The sequence below is a fragment of the Agelaius phoeniceus genome, chromosome 10 (assembly GCF_051311805.1).
Source record: "Agelaius phoeniceus isolate bAgePho1 chromosome 10, bAgePho1.hap1, whole genome shotgun sequence".
Classification (NCBI taxonomy): Eukaryota; Metazoa; Chordata; class Aves; order Passeriformes; family Icteridae; genus Agelaius; species Agelaius phoeniceus.
This window is the reverse complement of record NC_135274.1, coordinates 18,527,415-18,548,035: the sequence shown is the minus strand read 5'-3', so window position 1 is coordinate 18,548,035 and position 20,621 is coordinate 18,527,415. Positions and strand designations below refer to the sequence as shown.

The 20,621-nt window shown below is 50.4% G+C and overlaps 1 protein-coding gene across 6 annotated transcripts in view; it reads right to left on the bottom strand.

Moving 5' to 3' along the window:
- DVL3 (dishevelled segment polarity protein 3) overlaps positions 1 to 20,621 on the bottom strand; it is a 33,921-nt gene extending 13,300 nt beyond the window's left edge. For 4 of the 6 annotated variants that reach the window (XM_077184054.1, XM_054639158.2, XM_054639160.2 and 1 more), the window contains exon 1: positions 20,146 to 20,621. In XM_077184054.1, coding sequence (XP_077040169.1) covers positions 20,146 to 20,312 — 167 coding nt within the window. In that variant the 5' untranslated portion in view covers positions 20,313 to 20,621. The remainder of the gene's footprint in view (positions 1 to 20,145) is intronic. The other 2 variants (XM_054639157.2, XM_077184055.1) reach the window with 2 other exon arrangements.

Below are 20,621 nucleotides of genomic sequence, written 5' to 3'. Positions count from 1 at the left end.
ACTTAGTCATCTGTGAACTGAGTGTGCCCTCAATCCTCATGACCAGATCATTGATAAAGATATTAAACAGGACTGGCCCCAGTACTGAGCCCTGGGGAACACCACAATGGATGTAGCTCCATTCCTGACACCCTCCTGAGCCCAACCAGCCATCTTTCTACACAGGGAGTAGCTCACTTGTCCAAGCCATGAGCAGCCAGTTTCTCCTAGAGAATGCTGTGGGAAATAGTGTCAAAGGCTTTACTAAAGCCCAGGTAGGTAACAACCACAGCCTTTCCTTCATCCACTAACTGTGCCACACTGTCACAGGAGATCAGGCTGGTCAAGCAGGACCTGCCTTTCCAAAATCCATGCCAGCTGGGTCTGATTGCCTGGCTGTTCTGTACATGCCCCATGATGGCACTCAAGATAATCTGCCCCATGACCTTCCCTGGCACTGAGGTTGGGCTGACAGGCATGTAATTCCCTTGGATTCTCTTTCTGGCCCTCCTTGTAGATGGCATCACATTTGCCAACTTCCACTCACCTGGGACCTCCCTGGTTGACCAGGACTGCTGGTAAATGACAGAGTGACTCAGTAAGCACTTCCACCAGCTCCCTCACTATCCTTGGTGGATCCCATCTGACCCCATAGACTTTGGTGTGTTTAAGCAGGTTGCTGACCATTTCCCCTTGGATTACATGGGCTTCATTCTGCTCCCTGTCCCCCAGCTCACATGGCTGGGCACCCCGAGAACAGCTGATCTTGCTATTAAAGACTGAGGCAAAGAAGACATTAAGTACCCCAGCCATTTCCTCACCCTTTGTCACTGTTTCCCCCCACATCCAATAAAGGATGGACATTTTCCTTAGCCCTCCTTCTGTTGCTAACATCATTTGTAAAACCATTTTAATTGTCTTTAACAGGAGTAGCCACGTAAGCTCCAGTTGGGCTTTGGCCCTTCTAGTTCTTCCTGCATAACCTCACAACATCCTTGTACCACTCCTGAGTTGTCTCCCCCTTCTTCCAAAGGTAAAATATTTTATTTTTTCCTGAGTTTGAGGCAAAGTTGCCTGCTCAGCCAGGCCATTCTTCTTCCCCACTGACTTGTCTTTCAAGCACATAGGGATGGCCTGCTCCTACATCTTTTAGATTTCCTTCCTGAAGAATATCAGCCTTCTTGGGCTCCTTTGCCCTTCAGAACTGCCCCTCAAGGGACTCTGTCAACCAAGTCCCTAATCAAGCCAAAGTCTGCCCTCTGCAAGTCAAAGGTGGCAGTTCTGCTGATCCTCCTCCTTACTCCTCTGAGAATCAAAAACTCTTATCATGTTGTGGTTGGTGTGCACAAGGCAGCCTCCAGCCATCACATCACCCCCCAGTTCTCTGTTCACAAACAAGTCCAGTGCATGCCTTCCCCAGCTGGCTCCCTCACCCGGTGTGTCAGGAAGTTCCTCCACACACTCCAGCAACCTCCCAGACTGCTCCTGCTGTACTGCATTTCCAGCAGACATATTTCCACCAGTTTGCTTATTTCTAAAGAAATACATAATTTCAACCTCTTTATAATGATCTGAAATAATCACAAACTATGCCAGAGATTTCTAATAGATGAAAGTGAAATACATTAAATATGCTGCATGCCAAATGATTCTGTTGCTTTTTAATTACATGCATAATATTTCAACATCGTTTCAAGTTTTATAGTTGTGCCATAATGTCACGTCCCTGCATTACACAAACAGCTACATTATTATCAGCCTTCACAGTGAAAGAAGCACTAACTTTCTAAAAAGAAAATTGACCTTTTTTTTTTTTTTTTACTCCTGGGGAAAAAAATAAAGTTTATTTTTCTTATTTTAAATATTACTGGACCTCTAAATACATTTTCCACACAGAATCTGCAATCAAAACAACTTGCAAATTCAGAAGGTTCAATTTCTACTATCTTTGATAAATCAAATACCAAAATAGGCTTTAACAAGCTCATTTCCTTTTCTATCCAATGACAACATTTTAAGCACTCTTATTTAATAAAAAGATATATTACAATTAGCTTGTTATACTGTGTTCCCCCTTCCAACCTATATTTAAGGTAGCTTGCAACATATTATGCTTAAAACATGAGGTAATTAGATAGTGAATAAATTATGGGTGTAGGGAGAAGGTCCAACAAAAAAGAACAAAGTAAAGAATGTGAAACCAAGAGAAATTATGTATTAAAAGTAAGTAGATTATAAGTATCTAACACTACTCAGAAGTGGAATCCTATCAACAGATCTGAAAGGTCCCCAAGCCAGTCCTCAACTCACGGGGAATCGAAGAGGACGCACAGGTGGGACACGGAGCTGTGACCCATTGCCCCAGTGCCATCAAGTCGCAGCACGCTGGGGCTTGGAGAAACAGGCGCTCTGGGCTCCTGGCTGTGCTCCCTGGTGTGCCAGCAGCTGTCCCAGCTGTCCCCAGAACAAGACACAAGGCCTGCCAACACTCACAAGGCGTCAGCAAAAGGCAAATGAACAGTGCAGGAAGCCTAGAGCTGGGGAGCAGGCCCGCTCCACCCTGCCAGCCCCACTGGTTGCACCGGTGTCACACACGCTCAGCAAAGGGCTGTCCCACAGGGTGAAAGGCAGCACGTCACCTGGCAGCTGGCACTCACAATCCCTGACAAAACTGGAGAGCCAGCAAAGGGACTGCACAAAGGCTACCCTTCCCCAGAAGGCACAGATGAGGAGGTCATGGTTTGAGCAGTCTAATCCACTCCCAGGATGTGTGTTAATTCCTCTTGCACAGATGGAGAAGCAGGAAAAGCAAGAAAGGAGCAGTGATGATGGATTAAAACCCTGATAGCTTAATGCTTCTTCAGCATGTTCTGTGCCAGCCTCTGCCCAAAGCCCCTGCAGCCCAGATGAATGTCAAATACAGGCAGACCCCTTGGGGCCCACCCTCTTTGGTGCCCACACCAGCCTTTTCCAATGCAGGCAAGTTGCCTTCTTCTCACTTCCAAGTGCACACACACATGCACCCTGCCCTGGCTCCACTAGCATCCATTCATACTGTCGCCAGCAGCCTGGACTGCATCCAATTCCTAGAGAGATCTTCAGGCAGAGCCAATTTTCAGTGCTACATGCTGCCTGCTCAGGGACACAGAGACCTGCCTGTGGGTGAAGGGACAGGGTGATATATTTGCTGGGTCAAGGTGACCAACTGCTCAGCACAAGTCAACTATTCCACTTTCAGTGGGGACAGAGGAAACCAACCCCAAGACCCGCCCATCCAGCCTCAGCTGCAATGCCTGATGGAGAACAAGCTCCCTCTGTCCTGAGAACTGGTCCCTCCTCACTCTTATTACCCTGCGGCTGCCCCAGACATCCCAGGGGTCAGCTCCACCCCAGAGCAGTTTTCTGCCTCCTCCTCCAGCCACTACATTATTTATCACTATTTATCACCCAGATGCCAGAGCACAAAGGATTATATATTTAGACTCTACAGAGCAAAAACTGATAGTGCTGGAGTCAGGCACATGCCGAGCAGGAATATCTCTGCAGCGCTGCTCACATCTGTCACCCCTCACACCATCCCAGCTATTTGTGCCCTGCATTCCTTTCCAGCCTCAGCCTGAACTGCAGCCTTCCTCCTCCATTCCTTTCCAGCCTCAGCCCTAGCTGCAGCCTTCCTCCTCCCACCTCTCACCACTCTTCCAGTCACACTTCTCGCATGGACACGACCGCAGGTTCACACGTCAGAAGCCACCGAGCGAGCAGCCTCTGGGGGAGCTGTGAGCAGTGCCACGTTTCTGCTCCTCGCTTGAATGGGGAGGCAGCCATGAGATGAAACTGTCCCGCGGATGTGCTGGCAGGGAAAGCCATCCTCTGAATGTGCTGGGAACAGCCCCCACCTGATGGTGTCTGAGCCCAGGATTCCTGAAAGAGCAGACCCAGAAGGAGTTCAGGCTCTCTGGTTCTCACCAAGCCTTTCCTTTTCCCAGAGCCCAGGGAAAACATCTGCCTAAGGATGATTTCAGAGGGACTGCTTTGAGTTTACTGTCAGGTTTTGAATGTTCCAATGTCCTGCTGGGGGCTGGGTAGAACATGGCTAAGAATGGTGGCCAGGAAAAACCCCTTTCATGTGGAAGCGACCCAAGCCTTGCCCAGGCGAGTGCAGTCCAGGACCCTTGGTGCTGCTGCCCTGCCCAGAGAATTGCCCTGCGGCCGGGCACTCAGCGGCCCCCTTCCCATCCTGGGGCCGGCAGACATGCCGAGGCCAAGCTGCAGCTCAGCGCCTGGCACGCAGGCCCAGCGCTCCCCGGCACTCATCTGCCTTGAATTTTCCAACAAAGAGACCTGCGGGAGGGAGGAAGGAGGGAGGGTTACAGGGGAGGCAGGCCGAGTGGGCGGATGATTCCACCGCCATCCCCAGTGACACGGGGCCAAGCCAGGGGGAGGAGGAGGAAGAAGAGGAGGAGGGGACGAGGCAGGAGCCCGGTTGGAGTGTGCGGAGGGGGCTGCCAGGGCTGACACAAGCAGCACATCTGCTCCCATGCAGCTGGGGGAGGGGAAGGGACAACCCCGGCAGCAGGGAAGGAAGCAAAGGAAACTCAGCTCCAACCCTGGCTCCATCCCTACCCTCCCACCAGCTCCTCCTTTGGAGCCAGCAGACCCTCTCCCCACGGCCTGGGAAGGTGCCATGCTCCCAGTTTCCCTCCTGCTGCCTTGCCGGCGGGAGCAGCTGGCAGCCTGGAACATGGATGCAGAGGCGGGTGAGGGACAGGCAGGCAGACGCTGCCTTCTCCGGGGAGTTCCAGCCTGGCTCAGGAAATTAGAGGGTATTTTATATCACAGAGTCATGTCCTAGGAATGAAGGGAAGGTGGGGAACAAGAGAGTGTGCACAGGAGTGAAAGGAGGCCATAAACCCCAAGCTGCGGAGACGACTGCGCCATGTCAGACCCTGGCTGCGCACACATCGCCAGCGCAGCTGCTCTGCTCCAGCCTCCTCGTTTCCCCTCGGTGGCCTCCAGCCTGGCTGAGGCTGTGGATACAAGCGAGTTTCTAGCTTCAGCCAGCTCTGGTCCCTCCTGAGCAGCATCCGCTAGCCACAGCAAGGTCCCTGAGAAGAACTCTGACGGAGTAATACAAGCCCAGCGAAAGAAAAAGTCCAAGAGGCACGGACAAAGGCTTCCACAGGATTTGAACCTCAGATTTGGAGGCAGGCTTGGAGCTCAGCAGCCATTACTGCTTGTTTCTGGCAGTCCTGTACCCCAGCTGGCCTATCTAAGGGCTTGCCGCAGGGAGGATACTCAGAGAGGAGAAATCACAGACATGGTGGCAAACACAAAAGCTGGATCTGGCATCAGAGGGGTCAGTACCAAGAAGGGAGGTAGGGCTGGGGACCTCTCGAGCATGTTGGACAGCTTGATGGCCAGGATGAAAAACAGGGGATGTGCAAAGATTGAGAAGACAACTGAGCAATGACAATTTCACACTGAAAAGATGCAAAGTTAGAGCAGATTAAAGAAGTAAGACGTCTCCTCAAGCGTTAAGAGGAAAAACCTTTACAGAGCAGCAACGTTCTTTCCAACAGTGGAAAGCCCAGGAATTAAATTATAAACAATCTTCTCTTACAACATTCCAGAAGTGCACAATTTGGTTGATCGTTCCTGTAACCTTAACAGTCCCCATCTTCTACAGCTCACAAAGGAAGAAAAAAACCCCAAAAACCAACCAAACAAAAAAAATATCAGGAAACACTTCTACCCAACAGCACAAGCTTCAGAGATTTACACACTAGAAATGTGATCTCATTTTCAAGACCTCTAGTACACTCCCCTTAGGGTAGGGATGTCTTGTTTCCAATTGATTATATAGATTAATAATGCTTCATAGCAAAAGGAAGCACCTTCATGTTTTACTACCCAAATATGAGCAGCTCCTGGCTCTAGAGCAAAATCCTTATCTATTCTGTAAGATAGTGCTGAAGCCACAGGGATGAGCTCTGCAGCCATTTCACCAGATTAGAAAACTGGACAGGGCAATTCTCTGTGAGTGCTGGGATTTCAGTTGGGAAATATGTGTCTGTTAGATTAAGCCCAGATATGATGTGTGTATTTCCCAAGGGGATACAATTCACCCAAGAGCTACAGACCCAACCAAAGAATACACATGGCAGTGATCACACGTGTATCAGTGAGACCTCGGGCTTTGCAGGCAAACAGGATGAATCAAACAGGATTAGAGGATTTGAGCTGTCTGTCTCTGTAAGCCAACACACTCTTTGGGTCTCCCTCACTGTATTTTCACCTCCTGTGCAAAGAAGAGGAGTACAAATTGCATTACACTGGGGTGAGAAGGGCTCTCTGACCATAAACAGACTGTCACTCTCCCATTTAATTTCCCTTCCAAGCCCCCAGACAGGGTGTTCTGCACTGCTCCTCTGTGCTGCAGCAAAAGGTAAAAGGGGAAATGCAGATTTGTAGATGGTTTCATTCTCAGACCTGCTGTCCTCTCTGTCCCACCACCACATGTGAACATGAACTCCTTTGCAGCACTCTCTTTACCTGGCGTGCTTCTCAAGAATCAAGAAGCACAAATCATCAGCAGCTGTCCTACTACCAAAACAGTAACACACCTCTGCACTTGTGCAGGAATGGCCACCCCTGCCCACCTAACAAGTCCAGGGAGCATCACAAGGACTCCTCAAAGGTCATTCCATTTCAAGCTACTACCTGCACTCCTCAAGAATAGGCTCTTTAGTTTTCAGAGAATGGTTTGAGTTGGAAAGGACCTCACAGATCATTTAGTCCCAGTCCCCCTGCTAGGGGCCTAGAGCCTCCCTCAATCATGTTCACTTCTGCTGCCCCACAGCCTCTTCGCGCACCATCCCCAGCTTTCTGTGCTTTCCCCCCACGGTCAGTCAGACGTCCAAGATGCCAACTATTTTCCCTGAGAAGCCCTCATCAATACATTTGCAATCACTCCACTGGACAAACACCAGGACAAGCAGAGCCCCTAAGTCTGGGCGATGCTTGGCTCCAGCTGGACCTGTGCTCAGCCCTATGGGTATCACTGGGTGGCAGATGACAGAGATCAGATCTCCTGTTCACCTACTCCAAAGGCTGGAAAAGGAATGGCATTTAGGAAGGAGCCACCCAGGCTCAGAGGCCTGCCCAGGAGCAGCACTTATCAAAGCAAAGCTACAGACTGATTTCACGGTGAGTGCAGAGCCCTGGCAGCCCCTCCCACCTTGATCCCAGAGTGACCATCTGGCTGCAGCCCTGCTCTGCAAACAAGCCCGACCAGCCTGTCCTCCACCGACCTACTGGCAGCAGGCATCTGCACAGGGACTGCAGGAGGCACCTCCACGCTAATTAATCCTGCCCTGCCCAAGCGATGCTTCCAACCTCCGGAAGGACATTTACAGACATCATCAAAGAAAGCATTCTGCAGGCCCCCGAAGGTTCAGTGACACTTTCAGTCTCTTTGAATTGGAAATCAGGACAAACGGGAACTTCCAGCAGAAGCCAAGTCAGGTTCTTCATGTTGCTAGCTCAATTTCATCTCCTCAGTAACTAAAAGCTTGCATGAAGATACAACACAACACAAAGATACAAGACAAGTGCAGGGACTCACTGTGAGAAAAAAAAAGATTTGAGGTTAAACATCTGCAGAAATGACCTTTAGAGAACGGAGACAATTCCACAGACATAGTAACAGTGGCCAAAAGCTGGGCTTGTATTCAGGCTGGGAGAGGAAACAGGCCCAAAGAGGCCCTAGCCAGAGATGTGTATGAGACAGGGTAAAATCCTGATGTGGTTGCTGTGGTTCACACTAATGTGAGACAGCAAGCACACCGGAGGAAGGAGGCTTGGTGTGCTGTGACACTCAGCTCCATCTGGACACAGACAGCAGGAAGAGCCCACAAGGCAGAGCTGCAAAACACCAGCTCCTGCCGACAGAGGGAAAGGGAGAGAGGTGAAAATAGTGCAGAGGCGGACAAAGGGTTTATCTGGCTACTGCTGGTTACAAAACGCAAAGGACAACACCAGCTTATCAAGAAGCTTGTGAATGAGGTGAGTGTGCCCCACAGGGAGCTCCTTGCAACTCCCCATGAGTGAGAAGTCACTCCCCCTTTCTAGGCTGGCTAGAAAAGCAACAGCCTCCCCGGCAATGTCCAGGGAATTCACACTGGTTAAGACGACTGTAAGGAGCTGCAAAGAGCCCCAGGGCTGCTGGGGGGGCAGTGTGAAGTTTGCACATACACCACAACCAGGGGAGAAGGCCGCGATGCCTGGGAAGGCTCTGCATGCACCGTGAGGAGCGCAGGAGCAGGCCTTCCTTTTCTGGCCCTCAGCTGAGGGACACCAAGTCAGCCCTGCTTTTTCTAACAGCAAGCGAGGCTCCTGCCAAGAAAGCGCTGCTGCTGTGGAATGTGCTGGGCCAGCAGTACAGCTCATTCCTGGAAAAGCATCAACTCAGCGGGAGACCAAGGAGAGGAGAACAGGGGGAAATTGGGAAGAGGGGGAGGGTGGGAAACAAAGTCTGAAAGCTTGGACTTCCACACCTGGGGAAGCACAGAGCAGGCTGCTCACCAGCACCTCCTCGTCACGGGCTGCCAGCACAACAGCCCTGGCCAGCACCAGCCCTATGCTCTAGGAGCGCCCTTCTGCCAGCCAGATACCTCCAGAGCAGATCTGGGACCACACAGACCAAGGCAGATGCCTGTGGGGAAGAGGAGCAAGGTTCATTTCCCCCCATCATGTTAATAATTAATTTAATTTAATGACAGATCTCCACGAGGAAATGACAAAGCAGCCTCCACATGTGTCCTGTCCTCAAGACACTGACCAGCTCACATTACGCTCTCCTTGCATAAACAATTTTGCAAGAGCCTCCCTAGGAAACCGACTCAACCTCCTACCCGATGGGAAGGGGTCTTGAAGCATGACAGGCTGTAGATGGCTGCACCTACTCTGCACATCCAGCTGGGCTGCCATCAGCAACAGCTCTGCTAACTGGGTCTGTAAGACGTACAGAGAACCCCCATAAACCCAACAGGCTGTTAATAAAGCTCACAACAAACTTTCACCACAAAACATGTGCCAAAGACAATGAAAAGGACTCACGCAAAGAAGAGCCCTTCAGTGTCACAAAAGCTGCATGGTGGCAAAGACACAACTCTGTCCCAGATTGCAAGCTATTGCAGTACTGTGAAAATGGGCAAACACTGATACTACATCCCTCTGGTCCTAAAATGCAGGAGGCAGAAGAGAGCATGAGGGGTCGAACACTCATAAGAAACTTTTCTGACCATTGCTAAGGACACTTAATTGTTTTTCTTCCTCATCTGCTTTTGACGGTGTCATGCAGATAGTACAAAAAATTCCCTGTATTAAAAAATCAGTGAATAGAGCAAGTTTTAGTAGCCTTTAATATACTTCATCAATTTCACTAATACCAGACTTATTCACCAAACTCCATTCAAGACATAGGGCAACAATACAACAAGTAACATACCAAGCATCCTTTACCAGGCTAGCCAAGCTTGCCCTCCAGCCAACAACCCAGCAAGTATGAAAATACTGTTCAACTGCTGGAAGAAAGAGCAAGAAAGGTGCTCCAGTCCCAACCAAACCAATCATGTGCTGGCACACAACTTTCTCAACTAAAGGTCCAGAAAGTAGATGAAAGCCATACAGTAGGACCCAATACATTACTGTAAATATAAAGTGTTCACAGTTGCCATGTACAGAATTCAGTTCAGGTCCTACCAGGACTCACCTATACACCAGGAATCATCTTCCTTTTGAACAAGAGAGCAAGCCTCTCCTCAGTTTAGAAGAGGACAGTGTTTTGGATCACTGTAGCACCAGGTCCAACTGCTGCTTTTCTTTGACACTGTGAACTCCTGGACCTGACCCTGTCACATACCATGCAAAACCTTCCACCAGCTGTCTCTGACAACTGCACCAAAGACTGGGTAATGGCCACTGACCCCCAGAAATCACCATCACAGGATATGGAATGTTTCTCTTGTGAAGGGTCTCAAAGCCACAACTGCCAACTCCTAAGTCCTCTTCAAGGACAGAAGAGTGCAGGGGAAGGATGCACAACCTGTCTACAAGTTGTAGATATCCCATGTAAATATCCCATGAGCTCAGTAACTGTGTTGAACTGGTCATGCTATACATTAGCTATTCCCAAAGGCAGCTCAGAAATACTCATCACATGTTGTTACTGCAATAGGGCCATCCTGTGTCTGTGGATCTGCTGGCAAGTCATGTTACAAGACCACCCTGATTTTGAGCTTCCTAATTATCTGTAGTACTGACACCAAGTTCCCTTGAAGCATCTCTCCTGTAAGTTACATGTAGAGTGACCACAAACACTTAGTACCAACACCACATGTTGATCAACCAGGAGCACAGCTGGACCCTACAATATGGCCAGACACAGTCCCCACCTCACATCTACAAACCCTTCTACATGGCAGAGCTAAGTCAGACCCAGCTCCAGCATCGTGCACACTGGCAGAGATGTTACACACCTTGTGTTAGTTTGGAACTGCCCCAAGGAAACCCAGAGCTTACCCTAAACTGATGCAGATGTTGACATCCTCAAAATACCCTGACACTTCCAGGATGACTAGACAAGGAATAGTCTTAAAGAGTTTTCCCAAGTCTAACTTTTTGGCCCCTGCTGAAACAACACATTTTTAATCTAGAAGAAAAATCCACCTCACAGGACCCCCTTCAGGACCTAAAGGTGCATTTACCAGCTCTAGGTCTAAGGCAGGTTTGCCATAAGGGACTTAGCTCTGCAGCCAGAACCATGAAAATCCACCCTTCTCAGAGCCACAAAAAACAGTAAGAAAACTCAAATGAGCAGAGTGCAAGAGCAAGACTCCATGCATGGAGCCCCTATATGGATTTCCAGTATGGCATAGCCCCATCTGGGCCCACAGGCAAGTCTCTGTGTGAATGGCACTAACATACTGGTTGAGCTAGGCAGGGCTGAATGAACTGGGACAGCTGGTTAGCTGTATGCAAACACAAGTATGAAGTTTGCATATCCATCACAGCTTCTGGAAAAAGCTTCAATTTGAGAAGCTGCTGCTCCCTGGGGCCAACCAGGCAGCAGCCATCAGCACTGCAGCAACTTTCTCCCTGCCTTGATGGCATCAGGCCACCAAGCCAAGGTTGTCACCTGCTGCTGACACCGCTCTGGCTGTCAACAACAGCAGCACAGCACAATGCAGTGTACAGGGGACAGCCTATTTGCTTGCAGGTCATGAGACACAAAACACCATGAGTAGGTAGTCAGAGTAATGCTGAGGGAAAGAGTTGAAGCCCAGACAGGGGCAGGTACTGCTCTAACACCAGCTTCCCTGCTATAATAATCCATGCACAGCCAAAGCTCCTAAACACAGAGCCCTCTGGCAGACTCTCAGTGTTCCCAGAACCAGACAGTAGCCACCAGCAAACAAGGAAAAGTCCACAAACTCTGCTACCCAGATCCAGAACTCCCAGCCTATCACAGAGACAGCTGCCAGCGATCAGAGGGGCCACGTAGCAAATAAATTCCTCTCCAAACCCTAGGGGCAGGTCAAAAACCAGCAGAGGAAAGACCTTCCCACACAGCAGCCAGTGACAGCTCTCCCAGAAACAGAGCTTTGCTCCAAGTCATGTGAGGAAGCCTTTCCCACTTCAGCTTCTGTCTTCAGCCAGGACCAGAAGGACAGACTCTCACTGCAGCAACTCAGTCACTGCTCACACTGCACCCTCTTTTCCCCAGCTCTAACATCCTAAAAAATTTTAGTCAACAAGACACAAGAACAAATACCCCAGTGAGGAGATAATCACCACAAAGGATTTAGTGGAGCAGGATACCCAAATATGCTTCTGAGGCCTTCCATAGCTAGCTGTGACTGAAAAAAACAACACCCCTGGTATGTACCCTTTAATAAATAACTGATACAACAACCACAACAGTCCCAACCCTCCACTGTGATACAGAATTACAGAGCACAGGAAGGTCAGCGCCAGGCATCTCTGCCTGCCAAAGCCTCCCGAGAGTTCCAGCCCATTCCTGGATGGGTTTAACATTAGTGCTACAGTAGTAACAACATAGCAATGGAAACAAGTGAAACCAAGAGCTTTGGGGCTCAGGGAAACACTAATGCTTCAGCTCTGCAAGCTAATGCAGTCCTCAGAGACCACAGCCCAAAAGCTCACACTCTCTCCTAAGGCCACCATGGCATTACACAGATAAGCACATGGACAAAGCAGACAAAGTCACAGAGATTAGACTAATTCCCCTATTTGTACCTTATTGAAACGCCTTCCAAAAAGCCTTTACAAAAGGATTTGGTCCAAAAATTTCCAACGGCAGCCACCAGCGGGATTAAGTTTTACTTAACTTGCCAGCTGCTGCCTAACAAGCCAGCACCAGTGGGACAAACAGTAACACAGCCACGTGGTGCCACATCCCCCCTCTGGAAAACAACAATCCATCCAGCACAGGTCAGAAGGGCAGGCTCTGAATAACAAACAAGGGATGGAGAGAGGAGGAAATCAATAGGAAACACCAAAAACACACAGCCCTGACTGCTGCTTCATCAGATGTGCAACACGATGCAAAGCTGGTGCAACATGAAGGCAATTTCCTGCAGACTCAGTATCTGCTGTGTGCTGCGAGCCCAGCTCCTCTTCATGGGCTTTTTCACAGATCAAATATCTTAAACCACAACATTGTTCTATCTATTTGGATGCAGTCAAGGGTGGAGGAGTAGCAATTCATTACAGCAGGTACCCTCAGCTCAGAACAGTTCAGCAACTGCCATGCAGACATGGAAGAGGCTTCCCACCCCTTTAAATACACTGAGCTCAAAAAGGACTTCAGGAATTTCAAGTATGCTCCCTACACCTCTACATATACAGCTTTCAAGTGTAGATGAAGGGCCTGATGCCCACCCTGACAGAGGACGGAAGCCAAACCCATGTCTGCAGCAGAAAAGCTGCAGGGGAAATCAGATTTTCTTTGCTTACATTCATAGACCCTTCTTTCCTGAGCATCCCCACTTGCATAGGGTTGGATGGCAGCCTCCACTTGAAGAATTCACACCTGCTAGGAGACCAGGTGAAGAAATCACAGAAGAAAGAGGCCAGGAGCATGATGGAGAAGAAGGACTTGCTGAAAGCTCAGTCCTCCAAGCACAATGACCTTGGGCTCAGGGACCATCTACCTCCACCCCTGCACACCAAGCCTCCCCAGCAACACCCTGCTCTCACTGCAGCCATGTAGGAAGGAACATCGCTGCTTACACCACCACCCAGAAGACCCAGTACCCACCTTGTGGGTGAGCCAATGTCTGGGATTTGGGAACGGCAAAGTTCTAGATGAAATTCTAGAGTTCACTTTAGAAAAAAGATGTATCTCAGCAGGAACCAGAAAACTGAGCAGCGGGGCCACAACTATCATATCATAACAACAAAAAATGTTCATGTTGTGACCCAAATTATGGTGGTTTATGAGCCATTTTTTATGGCATTTTGCCTTGACCTCCAAGACTGAACCATGCTGGAGCACAGCTGTACCAGAGCCAGGGCACACTGATTTACTTTGCAGCAATTTCTGAGACATCAAGGTAAGTTTTTGCTCTGTACTGGAATTTGGAGGACCAGAGTCCTCCAGATGATTTCAGAACACTGAAATGCACCAAAACAGCTGCATTCACATGGCTGAGTAAAGGTTTCTTGACCTTTCTTTTTTCCAGAAATGACAAAAGAGGCTTAAAATTAAGAAACATTCCCATCAAACACATAACTGAAAACAATGCCTCTCCAAGAAAAATGCTGGCTTCAACATGACACCATATTTTGGGAGAAAATACATTCAGTCAAAAAAAATTTCTGACCAGTTCTGGCTGCAAACTAGTTCAATAGCTGTTGTAAAGCTTCATTGTTTGCATAGGACACACAAGGCCTTAGGGAAATTGGTCTCCAGCCTGATTTGGCTAACTTGGCTTTTCAAACACCACCCCTGGGCAAAGAAACCAGGCTGTGACTGCCATCCCATGTGGCCTTCAGAGCACAGCTCCAACCACAACTGAGAACGCCGGACACCTACAGAGACGGCTATAGCTGGGTCTGAACAGCAGGACACACAGGGCCAGGCACAGACAATACAGCCTAGGGAAGCAGGGAATACTGTCAACTAACCATCTCCATCTTCACCTCAACCCTGGCACTGCTGAAGCCCCCACCACCACAACACTTGGAAACAGCCTCCAGCAGCAGCTCCAGCCAGAACCAGCTCCGGTGTCCATGGGCCACCCCAAGCACGGGCAGCATTACAGGAACTCCCCACCACAAATGCAGACAGTGGTTAGCAGCTCTCTGCCAAATCCTCAGCAGCTCAGGAGACAGAGGCACAGGCTGCACTAACCTACATGCAAAATGTCTGCAGTAACTGCTGGTGGGCCCTTGCTAACCAGGGCAGCTCACCTCACAGCAGGCATGGAAACATCCTCTGGAGCACAACAGATGGGGTGCTGTGGCCTTTCATGTGTAAAGTGCTCCTCTCCACATGGAATGGACAGGGACTGACTAGAAACTGAAAAAAAGTGCTTCCAGTAGGGCCAGTGCTGTCACTAGACCACCACAAAGGATGTGAGCATGCAAGGGAGTTCTGTAGGCCCTTTCACTCATGAACTTCTTGCCAACCTCTCTCAGCATGAAATTCATGCTGACATGGAAGCAGCCTCCATCGGGGCATGGGACATGCAAAGGTCTTCTGGAGACAGCAAAAGTTTCCAATTAAAAATAAATTTTAAAAAGTTCTCAAAATCAAAATAAAACAACTCCCCCAACACATGCTACAAAGAGCTGGCAGGAAAGGCAGGGGCACCATGCCAGGGCTCACCACTGCTTAGAAACTGACACTGCTTATTAAGTTTAGGATCCCTTCCCCAGCTCCCAGCATTTCCAGCCAGAAGGACAGTCACCGCTGGTATCAATTTCAAAAAGACCCTGCAATAAAAATAAATCACTCAGCCTTTCAGAGAGCATCAACGCATTTCCTCATGCACATGTGCAGAGATGAGGCTGCCAAACACCAATGGCATCTGACCCCTGCACTGGGAATTCCCGCAGCGCCCGCTTTGTTCTGCCTCCAGAGCGCTGTCCTAATCACTGCCTCGTACCCGCCTTTGGAAAGCAGGTGATAATTAAGCAGGTCTGGATAAGATACTGGGCCAGTGATTAGCTGGATACCAATTTTCACTTCATGGCTGAGACCAAAGAATCACCACAGCTATGAAACTAAAATTGGAATGGAGACCTGCAAGAGGGAGAAACCAGCGGCGGCAGGAGAGCAGCACCATCCCACCACCGTACCTCAGATCACTGGTGTTCTCCCAGCAATGCAGAACCAGTAGGATGGGGAGGGAGGAGTGGTCCCCTTGCAGAAGAATGGGGGCCCTTCTGCTCTCCAGTCTAGAAGAGGGGAGGTGGCCAAGTGAAGATAAGCAAAATGATCACCAAAGTGATTTCTTCACAGGCAAGAGAAATTCGAACTTTCAGCACTCCACAATTTATGGAAAGACAAGGCAGAATTTCAGACCAGGTGCTAAGGATTTACCTGGACACACAATTTGCACTCATTAAAATGCCCTGAAAAGTTTAGCTTAAACTTTAGCATGCCCCTGTGGAAACACATTTTGATCAATAGAGAATGAGCAGTATCAATAAGACACAGAAAACGAATCAAAAGAAATCACATATCAGCTGATATAAGAGTATTCCTAGAGCTGTACCAGATAAAAAGACAAATCTGTAGTTCAGCTGAGGCAAACAGGCACAGTATCTGGTTGGTGAGAAGTCCACACTGCCCAGGTGCATTTCTCATGATGGACTGGGGTAGGAGACAACACTTTACACATGACTGAAGCCCATATCCCAGCAAACTACAAACTAGAGACCATCAGCAGGGTTGTTCCCCTCCCAACTGCACAGGTGCCCAGAAGAATTTACAGTCCTGTTCTTGCAGCACCTCTATGGAACTGAGAGCTCTGTCATGCTAAGAGACACACAAATGTTTGCCCAAGAAGGTCCCAGTGTCAAGTGAACAAGACAAAGCACAGTTGGAGATTCCATTTTATGGATTAAGGAAAAAAAAAAAAGAAATTAAAAAGTCTGCTCAAAATCCCACAAAAAACCTGGGGGAGGTCTGATGGAGAATATGGACCTCAAAAATAGTCACAGCACTGCACTGATCTAAGGTGCTCTCCTGCTGATCAACACACAGCTCCTACCTGTGAAACACCGAATGAAAAGATTCAAGCTGCAGGAAGAAACCTTCCCTCTTTAATGAGTGCAGTGTTAGCAGTCAAGGGTAGTTCACACTTCATGGTGAGACACATCCACACAAAGCATCTTAGGTCCAGGTCTCAGGTCCAAGACCACAGGACCACATCTGTGCACTGCCCCACTCATACCATCCATCAGCTGACCTTCATGTGCCTCCACTTCTGGGATCAGCAGCACACACAGCCAACAAGGGCACAAATATCTGCACTCTGTTATGTGCAGCTGCATCAGCAGCATCAGCCTTCCTGCTGCTCACAACTCCTCTCCCCAGGACCAGGTGCAGGAATTCTTCTCATTTCTCCTCCTTGCCACCCAGAAGTGACACCACTCTGGGGTCTTAATTATTTGAAGCTGAGAACTAACTCCTGCCATAGCCTGACAACTCCACAGCCACCCAGGGGAACCTCAGTTCACATTTCCAAGGAGATGTAAACACTGAAGCTGCTCCATCACTACTCTGATTCTCAGAGCAAACAAATATTAACAAGATAAACAAAAGAATGAAAAATCCCACACACCAAGACTGAGGCTGTAATACTGCCTTGGGGATGAGGTTAGCTGAAGGGAATACCAGACTGGAGATCCACAGCCTGGAAAAAAAGGTGGAAGAGTGAGAAAGAGTCAGACTGGGCTACAGAGGTGAGAGGAAACATTGGAGATTCTGCTGCAGCTGGCTCTGGAAGGTGAGATGTCTCCATTCCTAATAAGATGAGAGGAAAAGTTTGGTTTATGCCACAGAGATCCAGCAGAAGGTCCAAAGCAGAATCATGGGATCAGCTGCCCTAAGGCCATCCACTTCTTCTCTCATGGAGGGGGCTTTAACCTGGGTCCTACTCCTGGACACTGCCCAGCTGAGAGACTGCAGCCCAGCACAAGCCAGACACAAGGCACCCTGAGGGAATCCCCTCAGGGAAGGAGTTGAGAGGAATACATGTGTGTGAGAGAGAAATGCTTTTCCCTGTCACACAGCTTCTGAATGCCACCATTGTTAACCTCCAGTCTAGTTCTCACTAATTGCCCATGTATTTGCAGTCAAGCAGCCGAGGTGCCTCCTGCCCTTCTGTCTCTGATTCTCCCTGCAGGCCAATGGCTCGCTTTCTCATGGACATCAATTACCAGGGATCATGAAATTTTGTGTGCTGCCTGGGCCTTCAGGGCTTCTCAGAGACAAGGCTGCAGCTGGACTGCTCTGGTTGTTCCCACCATGTTCCAGCCAACCACCAGCACATTCTTCAGCTCTCTGGAAAGCAGCAGAGTCAGTTTTCCTGAAGAAGCATCCATGGTGACAGAGTCTTGCTCTGTCTCTCAAACCCCAAGCCTTCAACATGCTGCTCCAACTCATTGCCCAGGACTTCTCCAAGGAACACGCTGCCCACACACAGCCCCTGACCCCCTCTCAGCTGCACCTTCCCTTCCAGAGCGGTCTATGCTTCCCAAATAAATTAGCTGAACTGGTCACAACAAAAATCTCATCCCATGCATTTCTGACACAACTGATCTTGTGGTGTCTTCCTGAGTGACTTTCCCCTCTCTCTGCTATCACCCACTATAACTCCCTATGCTGCTTTATCGTTGAGTTTTGTTAATCTATCATCTAGCTCCTCTTGTAGAACCTTAGAGAGGATGAAAAGGCACAGCACAAAACCTCACTGCCACCAGACCCCTCTTCCCAATGCAAGATGCTGCTATTTATTACTAAACTGTTTATAGCTGCACACTCCCCCACCCACATGGCAATGTTTCATTCAAGACAAGTTTGAATTCACTTCAAGAACAACATTTCAAAGGATCCCAAAGCATTTGTTTACAAACAGCATGCATGGAGAATTCACTTCTCCCACCAATGAACATGGTCCCCTCCGAGACAGGGAGAGGCAGCTGTTTCATAGCACCCAACGCTACTCAACAGCTGAGGGACAGGAAACGATCCACAGACAACTGATATTGCTGAGGAAATTTATGGAGAATGAGGGCTGGAGACCTCTATTTGCCAGGAGAGAATGGGGAAGCTTCTGAGGATTAAAGCTCTCCACTGGGTCAGGAGGAATTTAGGGAGGCAAAGCGTCCCAGACTGCGGTCAAAGGACTGACTCCAAATTTCAAGCCTCATCTGAAAGCTGGCACCTCCCAAACTAACGGGAACCTGGGCATTGGGATAATTTGGCTGAGGAGGGGAGAGCACCCCCTGCTGAGGCAGCCACACAGATCTCATCCAAGCCCCAAACAGGCCCAGCCCTGTTCAACATGGGGTACAAGCCAAAATCACAGCCTTGAGAGGTATTTGATGCAGTGAGAAGACACTGGGAAGACTATAAAACTGAAAACACTTTGCAATCCCAGCTCTGTACACAAGACCTACTGTAAACACTAAATCTTCAAAGGAGGAAGGATCATCAAACACCAAAGTCCTAGGAATGGTAAAGGATCACATGTTGTAGAAACCAAAAGGGGCCCAGGATGGAAAAAGAGATCCTCAAGAAGGCTAAAAGAAAATCAGCTGGAGGAAATCTGGACAAAGGGTCTTACAGGGAGCTGGCTTCACATGGTGCTTGCTCCCCAGAACAGTAACCAACTTTACACAAGTAGGAGACAGCAGGGGCTGCCCAGAATACTGGTGAGTACAACATCCAGACAAGGGACAGAACACACCTTCTCACCTCCAAAGAATCACCTGTGATGGGAGGAACCAAAGGGCATCACAAAAGAAGTGATGGAAACACCAGTGTCAGAAGAGAGCTGCCTTGCAGGAGATGGGATATGAGGCAGGGCTGCACCCCCTTCCATACCAGAGACCAAGCATGGGACATCTTTGAGGATGAGACATGTACAGTGGGTCTTGCACACACCCCTTGCTCAGAGATGGGCAGCACGTGGAGAGCTCTCACTCCTTCTCCATGGAGGTAGGGGAGGAGAAAGCTGGTCTTCTCTACATATTCTTCCCAAAAACGAGATGCGGAGGACAAAGCTTACAAAATGGATGTCCCTCCCCAAAATGGATGGTAGAACAAAACTGTCCCCAAATCCATTCCATGGAAAGGGCTGATGGAGGTGGCACAACCTCCACACCTTTTTGGAGAAGGGAGAAAGGGGCACTTTCCCAGGGCAGGCACAGTGGGAGATGCCCAGGCCCTTTTGGTGGGGAATGACAGTCCTGAGTAGGATACAACCTGAGGGTGCCAGCCTAGGCACTCCAATGTGGGCTGCATGGGAGACACCACCTCAGGCAAGGTGTTGGCCAAACATCCTGAGTAGGGGGAGGACGTGACCCTCAGATGGGGAGGATGGTCTCCTCCAAGGTGCCTCTGGCACCTGAAGCAGGGTATCACCAGCTCCCTCACTGAGGAGTTAGTATGGCACAGCCTCCCCAGAGCTGATGCGGGATCCGAGGATGTGCGGCTGTCCCCGGAGGCAGCACCCAGGAACAACGAACCCAGAGAATGTGCACAGGGGGGTATCACCACCAGCCTCCCACAGGTGAGGTCCTGGGGTGCACGGAGGGTGTGTCCCTCCAGAGAGAACCCAAGGGGGTCACTATCCCCATCCTCGCCAAGGAAAGGCAATGGGGATGGAGGATGGATCGGGGTCCCCCTCCCCGCGCCGGGCACAGAGAGGCACCTCCCCATCCCGGGGGTCCCGGCCCCGCCGTCCCGGGGGCGCTCCCGGGGCCGAGCGGGCAGCCAGCCCCGGCCCCGGCCCCGGCCCCGTGAGGGCGGAGCTCCCCAGCCACCCCCCACCGCCCCCCGGGGAGGCCCGCGGGGCCCGGGCTCCACGCGTGGCCCCGGGGGACCGGGCCCAGGCCCGCGCTCACCCAAAGTCGTCGTCCATGGACTTGAAGTAGAACTTGTAGTTGGGGCGGTTGAGGAGCCCCTTGAAGTCGCCGAGGGTGACGCGCTCGGCCGGGATCGGCAGCTTCACCAGGTACGGCGTCTCCTGCTCGTCCAGGTGGTAAATGATCTTCGTCTCGGCCGCCGCCATGGCGCCCCTGCCCGGCCGCCAGGCCCCCGCCTCTGCCTCCGCCGCCTCCTCCGCCCCGGCCCGGACCCCCAGTCCCGGCCCGGCCCCCGCCCGCGCCCCGGCCCGGCTGCGGCCTCCGCACGCCCGGTCCCCCCGCGCCCCTTGTTCTCCGGGTCCCAGCGCCGCCCGGCTGCACGGCGCAGGCTCGGCCTCGGCCGGCCCCGCCCCGCCCGCCGTCCCGGCCCCGCCGGAACCGGAACCGGCGCCCCGTGGGGCCGCGGCGCGGGAGCCACCCCGGGACCCGCCGTGGGCCGGGACCGGGCTCAGCGG